This window comes from Cryptomeria japonica, chromosome 9, assembly GCF_030272615.1.
Source record: "Cryptomeria japonica chromosome 9, Sugi_1.0, whole genome shotgun sequence".
NCBI lineage: Eukaryota > Viridiplantae > Streptophyta > Pinopsida > Cupressales > Cupressaceae > Cryptomeria > Cryptomeria japonica.
The window spans coordinates 514,593,859-514,606,776 of NC_081413.1; the positions used below are offsets into that span (position 1 = coordinate 514,593,859).

Consider the following 12,918-nt stretch of genomic DNA (forward strand, 5'->3'; position numbering starts at 1 on the left):
GTACAGGGCCATGCTTGTTGTGGTAACTTATGTCATGTCTGCATGCTTTGACTTTAGAAGGTCAATCAATCCTTTCTTCTCAAGATTGCATTTTCAGGGTATGGCTAGGTTGCTTGAATGTACACAATGTCAGGTGCATGCACTTCCCTGCATTCCCTGACTAACATTTCCTAGCACACACAAGGGTCAAGGCTTCTCTTCCTTGACCAATGGTCTCTCCTCTGCGACCAGTTTTCTATATAAAGGTTGTTAAGCCTCATTGTAAAGGGTTCTCTCCCTGCTGGCTTGAGTTATTCCATGCTCTTTCACTTCTCTTGTATTTATCTTGCATTTATGCAAATGTAAGTTTGGCCATTTGGCCTTATAATGAATTGAAATCACCATTCTTGCCTTCCTTCAACTTGTGTATGTTGTGCATGTTTCCTTACCTTCATCATAGGTGTATGTTTTGTGGCTCCTCTCTCATATATGTTGTGTTAATTTATTTTTGAGTGTGACTTGTGGGAAACCTTCTCCCCTCTTGACATTCAACGAATTCTAACCTCCATACATGCATTGGGGTCACTCATACAACTAAAGTTTGTGCATCTCTTGAGTATTTCATTTGATTCTTTGTGTCATTTCGGGTAGGGAAAGAAACAATCTCTTCTTGGTGTATCACCTCCTTTCATTTTAAGCATTTATCTCTTCTCTTTTCCTCTGCAAGTTGTTAGGATAGGCTTAGGAGTAAGTTTTGAAGTGTTGAGTTGGTTCAACACCTACACCTGGATTGAGAAGGAAGTCGGCCTTCTCCGGAGACTCAACCCCCTTGCGCAAGGTCCCACACTTCGAGGTTGTTTCCATGTTTCACGAGGTTGTTGAGTTGATAGCTCAGCAAGGGTGCAAGCTTTTGTGATAGCAGTTTTTGGCACGCCCAGTGTGACTTAATTTCGACATACATGCTAAGGATTCGGTGGTGTTCTTAGTGTCTCAGCCTTTAGAGGTAGTCATCTCTCAAACACTTGGCTACTCTGCTCAACAAGTCCAGTTCTTGTACATGCGAAGTTCCTTCTCCGGAAGTCTGGAACCCCCAGGTTCCCAAGTCATCGCAACTCTGGAACTTCGCAACCCCGGAACACCCAGGTTCCCAAGTCACCAACTCTGGAATCCCCAGGGTCCGAAGTTCGCAAGTCCAGTTCCTCGGAACCCCCACGTTCTAAGGTGCCTAAGTTCTTAACTCCGGAACCTCGAGGTTCCAAGGTCATGCAGTCCTAAGCCCAAGCCAACTGAAGATTCAATGTGTTCTTCAATTCATCAGGCCTTTGGAGGCAACATCTCTCAAGCACCTGGTGACTCTGCAATCATTTGGTGAATCTGTGGTATGTTATCAGTCTCTGGTTGAGAGTGTTTGTCATCTCTCTTTAGGCATTTTGATAAACAAGCTCCATCTCTTTCAAATGTTTTAAAATGAGTTCATATCATGGGTGTAACTTCCATTCACCCCCATTCTATGAGAATGCCAGCCATTTTTCCCCTCCTTACCAACAGGACTGAACTAGGACTGCTTCTAGTTTCAACCCAAACAACTTCACTTCAGCAATAGGTGGGTACTTTCCTAATGCTTGCCACCCACCCACCCCTGCTCAACCTTCTTGGCAGCCCAACCAGCCCCAAGATGATGAAAAAAGGCAAATTGCAGAAATCAAAAGTGTGTTGCTTGATTTCACCAAGCCGCTAGAGGAGTTGAAGAAACAACAGGAGTGGGAGTTACAGCAGGATCAGCTTGCTTATCAGGCTCAGCTTCAGCAACAACAGATGGGAGCCCAAAGACAACATAGGGAGTTCCTTGCAAGGCAGCTTGCCTCTGCTAGGAAGAAAGAAATTGAGCAACTAGCAGCCATAGAGATGCAGCTTATACAGGAGGAGGTTTCTGCCCCTAGGATTCCTAAGTTTGAAATCCCAAGCTTCAAGCAGGGGAGACCTCCCAAGCCTTCAACTTCCCCCCCTAGTTTTAAAGTTCCAAGTTTCAAGGGAGCTTCAGCTATTGTTATACAAGAGCCTTCTCCCCAGTGCCTTTTGCAAAACACCCCACCACCCCTTTCCTGATGCTATCTCCCTTTTTAAGGACGGACCTATTGTATGGAGGACGAATGGTTCCCATCCTCATCATGACGAACGGGTTCAATCAGCCATTGGTGAGTCTTCATATGCTCTAAAGGAAGAGGAATTGGCAATGCTGCAAGAGGATATTGAGAACAATCAGTTGCAACAGCAGGTCATTGAACATGAGGAGTGTGAAGGTAAAGAGGAGGACGATGTCCTCTCATTTGACAATCTTCCTTTCTTTATTGATCATGAGGAGAAGGATATGTCTACACATCCCCCGGTGGTAGCTCTGGAGCAGCAAGCTAGTCTTGAGGAGGGCACAGGGGGTAATGTTTTTTGCTGCAGATTGCATGGCGGATGGATCGTGCCATGAACCTGAGGTTGTTGCATTATGTTGCCAGGAGGAGTAAACAAAAACAAAGAGACAATCTGAAGATTTTAGATCTTCTTGTGAGGTGACTCATAAACCCGAGATTTGTGCTGATGAGTTGGATATCAACACATGTGAGTATGATGTATGTTGGTTCTCCCCTGTCCCTGAAAGTGATGATGTTGAATATAGGGTCTTCATTCAAGGTGAAGATGTTTCTTTTGACATTAGGGATGATGTGCCTGAGCTTGAATGTTTCACTTGGGACCAACATGCCAAGTTTGACGACGTTGAGCAACATGTTGGTCATGTCGACAGTCTATTGGTTGCTCAACTTGACAGTATACCCGAGCTTCAAAGTTTCCAATTTGATGTGCCTGAAGAGCCCCCTTGTGCAGGCCAAGACAAAGATATGGTATACTTTTCATCACCATGTGAGTTCGAAGCCTTTTCCTTTGGTTTCGACTCACGCCAAGAGGAGGTCAACTATTGTAAAAAAAATGATGCTCCCTTGTATAATAGAGATGCCTTCTCTTTTGCAAGGAGTAGTTCTTTTGATGCTAGCCAACTCCTAAAAAGCTCCCCCTTGCTACTATGTGTATGCTTCATGCATCCCCGGATGTCTCAGGTGGCTATTTTCTATGGCTTCCCTATGGTGGCAAGGTGAATGGCGAAGTATTCTTTCACCACATGAGTAGTATGTGTGATCAAATGCATGCATAAAAGAGATTTCAACCATTGCAACTAGATGGTGAATGTAACAATGGTATAAGGGGGATCAGCTCCTTCAAAAGGTTCCTCTTTGACAGAGGCAAAAGCATCAGTTGCCTCTTATTGTAACAATGTAAATATTAGTTAGGTTTCTTGTTTTCCAAGAAGTGCACGAGCACAGGCTGTTCCCCTTCAGAATGGCTGATCTTGATCCTTTGCAGGTTACAGAGGAGAGAGTTTCTTCTTTCTTGCAATTGTGACTCAGTGCCCAATGGATGCTCAAGGCTTCTAGACTTTATGGTCGCCAAAAATGTTGTCATTTTATGACACCCTTGGTCCATCAGTGAGAACCAATCCCAGTTGATCAAGGAGAAAAGCAATGAAATTATGAAGTGTGAAGTGTTGTCTTGTCTGGAGGAAGTTCCTTAGTCAACAAACCCGAAACTCCGGAACTCCGGAACCCCGAAGTTCCCAACTTGCTAAGCCTCCTTCTCTCTTCCCCCTGAATTCCAAAACCTCAAGGTTCCAAAGTTCCTTTCCTTTCCTCCTTCTCTTCAGTTCCCTGGAACGGGGTTCTGAAGTTCTTTTCCTAAGTCTCTTGTCCCTCCTTGCCTTCTTCCCTTCTCTGGAACTCTGAAACCCCGAGAGGTTCTGAAGTTCCTTCCTTAGTCGTCTCTTTCTTTTCTCCGGAACCCCGTGGTTCTGAAGTTCCTCCCTTTCCTTAGCCCCTTTTTCCAGTTTTCCGGAACTCCGGAACCCCGAGGTTCCGAAGTTTCTTTGCTAAGTCTCGCCCTTCCTTGTTGTCCTTCTCTGTTCTCCAAAACTCCGAAATCCCAAGGTTCTGAAGTCCCTTCCTTGCTATCCTTCTCTATTCTTCGGAACCCCGAGGTTCCGAAGTTCCTTTGCTAGGTCTCCCCTTTTTCTTTTGCTTAGTCTTTTCTCCCTTCCCCGAAACTCCGAGGTTCCAAAGTTCATTCCTTGTTTTCCCCACTTCGGGAACCCAAGTTTCTGAAGTCCTCAGACTTCTTTCCGACTGGCAACACTTCTGAATGGTGTGATCAACACTCAAAGCTTTAAATGCTCCGACAACTTTTGTGACTTATGCACCTTCTTTTGTGGAGCCACAGGGGTGCATTTAATGATTTTGGCAGGATTTCCATCAAGAGAGGTACATGGCCATGCTTGTTGTGGTAACTTATGTCATGTTTGCATGCTCTGACTTTGGAAGGTCAGTCAATCCTTTCTTCTCAGGATTGCATTTTCAGGGTATGGCTAGGTTGCTTGAATGTACACAATGTCAGGTGCATGCACTTCCCTGCATTCCTTGACTGACATTTCCCTGCACACACAAGGGTCAAGGCTTCTCTTCCTTGACCAATGGTCTCTCCTCTGCGACCAGTTTTCTATATAAATGTTGTTAAGCTTCATTGTAAAGGGTTCTCTCCCTGCTGGCTTGAGCTATTCCATGCTCTTTCACTTCTCTTGTATTATTCTGCATTTTGCAACTGTAAGTTTGGCCATTGGCCTTTGAATGAATTGAAATTGGTATTCTTGCCTTTCTTCAACTTATGTATACTGTGTATGTTTCCTTACCTTCATCATAGGTGTATGTTTCGTGGCTCTTCTCTCATATATCTTGTGTTAATTTATTTCTGAGTGTGACTTGTGGGAAACCTTCTCCCCCTCTTGACATTCAACGAATTCTAACCTCCAAACATGCATTGGGGTCACTCATACAACTGAAGTTTGTGCATCTCCTGAGTATTTCAGTTGATTCTTTGTGTCATTTCGGGTAGGGAGAGAAACAATCTCTTATCTTGGTGCATCACCTCCTTTCATTTTAAGCATTCCCCTCTTCCCTTTTCCTCTACAAGTTGTTAGGATACGCTTAGGAGTAAGTTTTGAAGTGGTGAGTTGGTTCAACACCTGCACCTGGATTGAGAAGGAAGTCGGCCTTCTCCGGAGACTCAACCCCCTTGCGCAAGGTCCCACACTTCGGGGTTGTTTCCATGTTTCACAAGGTTGCTGAGTTGATAGCAAGCTTTTGTGATAACATTTAATTTTATTACAGTTAAATAAGGTGACATTGGCAAAAGAAAGCCTACTAGCATGGGATCTCCATGACAATTGTTTGCTTTTGTTGTTGCGAGGAACTATTCTACATAAAACTTCATCCACTATATGAAGAGTAACAAACTTACCTTTAAGAGAGCAAAGAATCTTGTGGCTATACAAAGTGCTTGTCTCTCCATGACAATTGTTTGTTTTTGTTGTTGCAAGGAACTATTCTACATAAAACTTCATCCACTATATGAAGAGTAACAAACTTACCTTTAGGAGAGCAAAGAATCTTGTGGCTATACATAGTGCTTGTGTCTCATCGACTACAAATGATTGACTACAAGGATAGTCTAGCACTACAATGGCATGTACACCCAAAGGAGTACAAATTAATGAGGATCATGCTACACATACAATGTTGATTGGTGTCAATGAAACTAGCAGCTCTAACAAAGAGGAGCACGGCACAACATTTGCATCAAACAAATAGCTGTAACCCATTGTACTTCTAACTTTGTATTACTATTGCAATGATATAATAAATCATGAAAATGAATATATTTAGTCTTGGTTCAGTTGATAATTGGTTGTACACAAATGATAAACAGCAGTTTCTATTACTATTATTTATAATTAATTTTGAGCTATTATATATTATTTTAGCCACCATCTTTCCATTCGCCAAACTTTGGGGAAAAATCATATTCCCTAAAAACTATGCCTCCTTTCCAAGATTTTGTAGAACATTATACAGAAAGAAAGCACAATCAAACAATCGCACCCCCTCAAACTGAATCAATTGGAGCATTCCCAACAAGATAATTGTCAAATACCAGTAAGTTATATTGGTGTGAGATAACTTTGAAGCCAATAAGAAGCTGTAAAATTTAATTGCTAGCACCAAAACCTATCATACAAACTAAAAATGTCTTTCCAATATATCCTTAAATAAGAAAATATTGGAAAATAATTAAGAATAAGCTATCAAAGAACCATCCAAAGCTAAATGAAATGGGCATATAACATAAACTATAATCTAGATTTAACGATTCTAGGACTACATTTTATTCTTTGCCATCTTGCCTGTTCATCTATTTCCTTACTGGAGTTCAATTACAATTTGAATTGCAAATTTTAGATCATTCCCAAACCTTATTGCTCTAAAGCTATTATCTATTCCTGGGTTGATCATTAAAGCATTAAAATTTCTAACAATGACCAATTAATATCATAACAACTCACAAGATAGATTTTAATGAGTTATTCTAAGCCCACCTGCCGCAAACGACCTCCATCAAGTTTTTGCCTTTTCACAGCTTGGTTTTCTTCTGCAGTGCTCTTCTCAACTACTTTTTCTTTATTTACTAGAACAGTTGGAGTGCACCTAAATATCAAAGAGCGAAATAAAACATTTCTGTTCAGAAAAAATTTCAAACAAAATCCCAGTTTCAAATTAGCTTTTTATTAAACCACTTATGACCATATTTGGCAAAAGGCAACCTCCATTAAATAAAGTTTAACAGAAATATAACGTACCTTCCTTTGACTTGCTTCATACTTTTGACATCTCTTCTCCCACGTACACTGGAATCAATTCGTTTTGCCAAGTGGCTTGCTGTAGGTTTTGTTAATGTTGACTTGCTGGAGAAGGGAGGAACCCTTTTAACAGTCTCTTGAGAAAAAATTGCATTAACTTGTCCTCTAGGAGTACAAATCTCCATATCTGAGCTCCACATTATGAATATACAAAAGTAAGCAATTCAATCAATCCATCATATACCAAGTATTTTTATGCATCTTCAAATTTCAGAAGTTACAGTTAATCAATCCATTTAGTGCTCTCTTGTTTAGCACGTATCTAGTTACAGACTCGGTACTCTTCAGGAACAATTAGCAACACTAGCATTGATAATATCATTACCGAATCTTTTATATTATGTACAACAGGTCAGAAATCCTTTCACCATTACAGAATGAAAATAACACATATCCTGCAGAATAGAATCACAATACTACTGAATTACAAAATGTAAACAAAGGCATTAAATATAAAAGAATGGATTTCAGAAAACAAAGAGAAATGGCGTGAAGCATTAGATTGGAAGATATCTCCCAAAAGCCATCAGATTCTATTACATACTACAAAAAGGCTGAAAATACAATTTGCTTGAAGTAACAGCCAATTTTCTTGAAGTAAAGGCCTAGCTGCCCTCTGGAAAGTGGAAACTGTATATAGAAGACAGCCTGAGAATCAATGCAATGCCCAAGAATATCTACAAAACCTAATGGATGACAGATACTGGGCTATTATTGTTAACACCATGCAGTCACATATGTCAAGATTTCAAATACACCACAAGCCATCATTTCAAACACCTTAAGCCATCATTCTCTGGTTTGCTTCGTAGAAACATCATTGTGTAACATATGAAATCTTGAACGTAATAAAGAAACATATATATGACTATAAATTTCCATGTGACCATGGTAGTGTCTTACAACATACCTTCAGTCATGTCTTCTCTTTGATTGGATGTGAGATCATCAAAATTTAATACACTGATATCCATATTGGTATCAGGATGCTCATGCCCAACATCTTTGACTTCATCAAGACTTTCTTTTATCTCATCTGATAATGTTTCCCTTTCTTTAATCTTGGCCACATAAGCTGCATAAGAGAACAAGTAATTTTTTTTAATACTTTTGCTTATTTAAAACCGCCAGAAAAAAGTCATTGAATACAATAAAAGTGTTCTGAAGGACATGTGACAATACTTCATTGAGAAATTAAATTTCAGCAAAACAATTTCTGGAATCAGTACAGGGTTACATCTATGGGACTAGAAGCCCATCTGAAACTATAAACATCCAGAGATGGAAAGATTTTTTCCCAAATTAAAAAAGGAAATCCAGTACCTTTGAAAGCAGAGACTTAGGCCTCTTCATCAGAGAGGCCTAGAATTCTCACTTACTACAGAGAATGCAGAACTTGTCTTATTTTTTTTTTGTATTTATAGCCATTTGTTTTGACATGGTATTCTATTTTACTGTCTGTAGATTTGGAGTGCTATTTTTAATAAGATTATATTATAACATTTCTTAATTCAATAACATTTTCAATTTACTGGATTGAACTTGGTCTACACTTGTACGGCCCTTATTTTTCAAGCTCCAAGAAAAATTATATCAATAGAAATTTAGCAAAACAATAAGAACCGTAATTCCTTACAGAATTATAAGACTAGCTAATCTCTCTTCTTTTTCTGGTCAAAAATTTCAGTTGATTGGAATTCAGATAGAGAAAAGTTGGCTAATTAGAGGTCCTGTGCTGGGAATTACTGCCCATATGGGTTTGACCCATATTATCCCTTGCACATTCCAAACATTTATGTAGAGAAGACTCTTAAAAAATCCATTCCCCACAACTCAAAGCAGCGACTGCTCCAAATATTAATTTCTATCTCCAAGTCAGCAGTGGGGGGCTGAAACTTTGCTATGCCCAGAATATTTTTTTCTATTGCATGACATCCACGCATGTCATTAAAATATTTTACATTCCCCCCAAAATCATTTTGACAAAGTTTTGGAGGGACATTATTTACATATACCATGCCTCCTGCATTCTCCTTTGGTGCTAACCAATCAGGAAGTTAATAGATCTGAAGTGGATCATCATTTCTCACTGCACTGCTGCTTGAAGAGAAATCGGGTAGAAATATACTTCGTAATTCTTTTGTTGCAAGTTCTTTTATTTGTAAACCTTTGCTATAAACCTTTTTTAATATAAATGTGTGTTCTAAATTTTTAGTAGTAATTGTTTGTTGTATATCTACTTTTGCACTATGTGATCTTATTATTGACAAAAGCTTTTGATAAATTTGACATATGAAATGGCTGATGCACACGTCCTAGAGGCATGAATTAGAGTTCCAGCCACTTCCGAATTCCTTTCAACATTGTGTTTGTCATCGAAACTGCGTATTTAAAATCACGAAATTTTTTAATTAAATTTTATTCTGCTACTACATTTCCAAAATCAATCACCTAAATATAATGATTCTTGGTTAGACTTTATGTTTGCATCCATACAATGAGCACTGCTTTCTTTGCCGGAATAAAACAATTTAAAATTTGGCGCATATATGCCAAAGAATTCATGAGCCACTTATATGCGATCCGCTGAGAAAATATGCGAAGCTCATGGACTACATATCGAAATACGCTCCTAAATTCCCTTGGCATGACCCAGCAAAAAATTTAGCTAGCACCGCTCCATGGAATCACTAGGTTCTTGTGCCAGAGTAAATCCTGCCCTATCTCTCAATGATTTCAAGCATGCCCTATCACCTCGTGAGATAGGAAACATAAATCAATTATTTATTGTTGCCAACATAATATTTCTTGTAATCAGATAAGAAAGGGCACATCGAATGGCAAACTAACCCCGTTGCGGGAAAGGGCATCGAGCCCTATCCCATGAATATATTCAGTCTAGCTAAACTGTGTATACCATTTACTGGAAAATGCTATTTGAGGGTTGTGGGCAATGGTAATCACTAGTGGCCTAGATATCATTGATCGGAGCTTCGAGTCACACTAATGACGGTATGACTCCTCAATAAATCTGATATCACCCAAGAAGCTTGTTACAACATAAAATATTTATTATAATGTGAGGTAAATACTCACATAGATTAAGACAACGTAAGGAAACACAGTTCGGTAGCATGGGCACAGACTTGGCGCCCAGGCAAACGCCACATTTCCATGACTCCAGAACAAAATAAACTATCAAAATTTCTTAACTTTTGGTTCCCTGCATAAAGAAATGTATTGTTTTCCCTGAGCTGGTGTTCTTTACAAGAGATATAGCATAAAGGCAATGAAAGTAATGCTTACGCGATGCCGGATAGGTTGCAGCAGTGCGAAACCAGTTCTGGGCGTCCTCCGCCTCCTCCTCTGTCTCGCCTCTCACAAAATCAAAATAATGAGGGGCCGAGAACTCGTAATCTGGGTCCTCAACCCACCCGTCTTCCATCTCTTCTGCCCTAAACACCCGCAAATCTTCAAACCCCCACCATAACAAATCAAAAAAGCTTCTGAAAAAATCTCTGTATATTATTCAATTCCCTAAAATCTTTCATCTCTATGGCCTTGGAGCAGCAGTAACCAGAGGAGTCCGCATAGCTAGCACATACAGAATCTATGTACGCAGGGAAATACTGAGCCCGAGCTCCAATGCATGAAGTGCTTGCTAATTTTGGGAATCCTTTAACCTCTTCACTATATCAAATTCCCGCATGGACCGGAGATACTTTGCCCCAGCTCCTTCGTACGGCCAGATAATCTCATTTATTTACTAACAATCTATGCTGACCGTTAGATTCAGATACCTGCAAGTTTTTTAGACGATTTTGAAAAATATTTTAAGACAGGAGTAGACCAACGTTACTGTCTTGACGGCGTCGTCGAGTTTTTGAAAAATAACGTTACAAAATCTTAACGGAAGGTTAACGGACTTTGGCACCGTGTTTTCTGTATTTTACTTGGTGATGCTATTTTTAAAAGGGTGCAATCCGAGAAAAGTGTTATTCTTTCAACGGCTCTTCTTATTTTGAAAATAGGATTTCCAATCGTTTGAGGCCTTTTCTAACAAAAATGCTTTCATCAACGGTCTTAATAAGTATCCCGTTGCCATTGCTTTTCAATGCATTCATCAATTTATTGTTATTGGAAACATTGCTAGTTTAGAAATTTTATATTACATTGTACTATATTATTTACTATTTTATTTATTAATTACTATTATATGGATACATATATTTTATTGACTATTTTATTTATTAATGACTATTATAGTTTACGCCTCTTGGCGTAATAAATTATTATTAAGAGGCATTTTATAATGTCAACAATAAATTACAATTCTTAATTATTAAAAATTATTTATTTTGATTATTATCAAAGGGTTTCATTCAAATTTTTTAAATAAATTTTAAACATTTAATGGTTCAAACAACTCACATGAGGGTCGTCGGCTTCCCATAGAAATCACGAACCCCACTGGGTTTTCGCCCACATGGGAGTCAAACTCCCATAAGATAGTGTGAAGCTCCCATAAGATAGTGCAATAATAGGGCTTCCACTATATCTACCCTTGATCTTATATTTTGTTTTATTTTTTTCTTTTATTATTTCATTATTATATATAAAGGTTAGCTTAGAATGTTAATATATCATAATTATATATTACATTATATAATTATAATAAATAAAAAATATTGTTAATATGTATTATTATATATAATATAAATATAATTTTATTAAAATATTATATAAATTATTTATTTTATACTCTTGATTATTAATATTTTATATATTATTATAATGATTTTTATTTATTTTTTAAAGAGGTAAGTATTGCCAAGGGAGCAACATAAAAATCATTACAGCAGTTCATGTATTGCATACATCATCCCTTCTGCACACTCATATAGTCTCTCAATTTGCAAAGGAGATAAGAGATCCCCATACATCCCAATGAACTGGCCAAAGGCTGATAATGTACCAATCTCAATCTCATTCCTATAAGGTTTCAGAGCCTTGTATATAATTTGCTTCAAATTAACAACCTCCACATCAAAGATTTTGATTATTAATCCACGAGCCAAAAGCATGGGGATGGCATCGAGCATGGCCAAGCACACGACCCTATTTGGTGTTGCTACTAGCTTGTTCCTATAGGATGGTCCCCAAGTGATATTTCCCATAACCTAGATTACCTTAGTGAAGAAACACTCGTACATAGCATCGTCATGGACATGATCTACATTACAAAATGGTTCTCCAATGATCATTGCCACCGAACCAACAACTATGGAATCTTCATCCATTCTAAACAACCTAGTCATCTGCTCAGCCATCGTCTCCTCTTTGCATTGGCATTCAATACCAAAATTGCAAGACATTTTGTTGCTACCTTTGAACAAAACCAATTATTCTTAATATAATCTTCTTATTTACCAAAAACTTCCATAGACCAAGAGAGCCCTACCCTTTGATCGCCATCAATATCAAAAGAAAGATCCAACGCTCTAAAACCTTCTTAATTCCCTACCTTTTGTACATGCTCAACAGCACTTATTGTCACCACATAGTCTACCCAAGCCATCTTTATTCATATCCTTTGGCTTTGAGAGACCAATCAATCAATATTAGTCCCAATTTTTACCTTTATTTTCTTTTGTATTTCATTTTTGCCTCGTGATCACATCTTCAAAACTGACAAATCACATTCTCTTGATAGTCTCACTTATCAACAATGAGTCGCGATGTTCATTATATGTATGCAAGAATGCCCATTGTACCATCACTAACAATCCAACCCATATTTCTCACCTATCCATCATCAAAAAATTATATTTTTCTCCTCTCTAGTTACAATCACCTCTAACTTAGACCACCTCCTTGTATTTGCATCCAGATCCTCAACTAAATCCTAAGAAACCCCTTGAATTGCTAACAAGTATGTGGCCCCATTAGCCTCTCTAAAAACATGCTAAAAAGAAAATTCTCCCAAACTATCAAGATTCCAATTAGGTGTATATATATTTGCTATTGCTTGAATGCAAAGCAATGAGTCACCTTCTATGTCGATTATGAATGCAAAGAAATGAGTCACCCTATAT

The 12,918-nt window shown here is 38.5% G+C and overlaps 1 protein-coding gene across 1 annotated transcript in view; it reads right to left on the bottom strand.

The window, feature by feature from the left end:
• The window catches only part of LOC131066935 (protein TPX2), a 46,902-nt gene extending 36,219 nt beyond the window's left edge, over window positions 1-10,683 (bottom strand). Inside the window, exons 1-4 of the mRNA XM_058001832.2 lie at window positions 10,130-10,683; window positions 7,734-7,898; window positions 6,764-6,950; window positions 6,503-6,611 (exon numbers count right to left, since the gene is read on the bottom strand). Coding sequence (XP_057857815.1) covers window positions 6,503-6,611; window positions 6,764-6,950; window positions 7,734-7,898; window positions 10,130-10,268 — 600 coding nt within the window. The 5' untranslated portion in view covers window positions 10,269-10,683. The remainder of the gene's footprint in view (window positions 1-6,502; window positions 6,612-6,763; window positions 6,951-7,733; window positions 7,899-10,129) is intronic.
• Window positions 10,684-12,918: the final 2,235 nt, after the last annotated feature.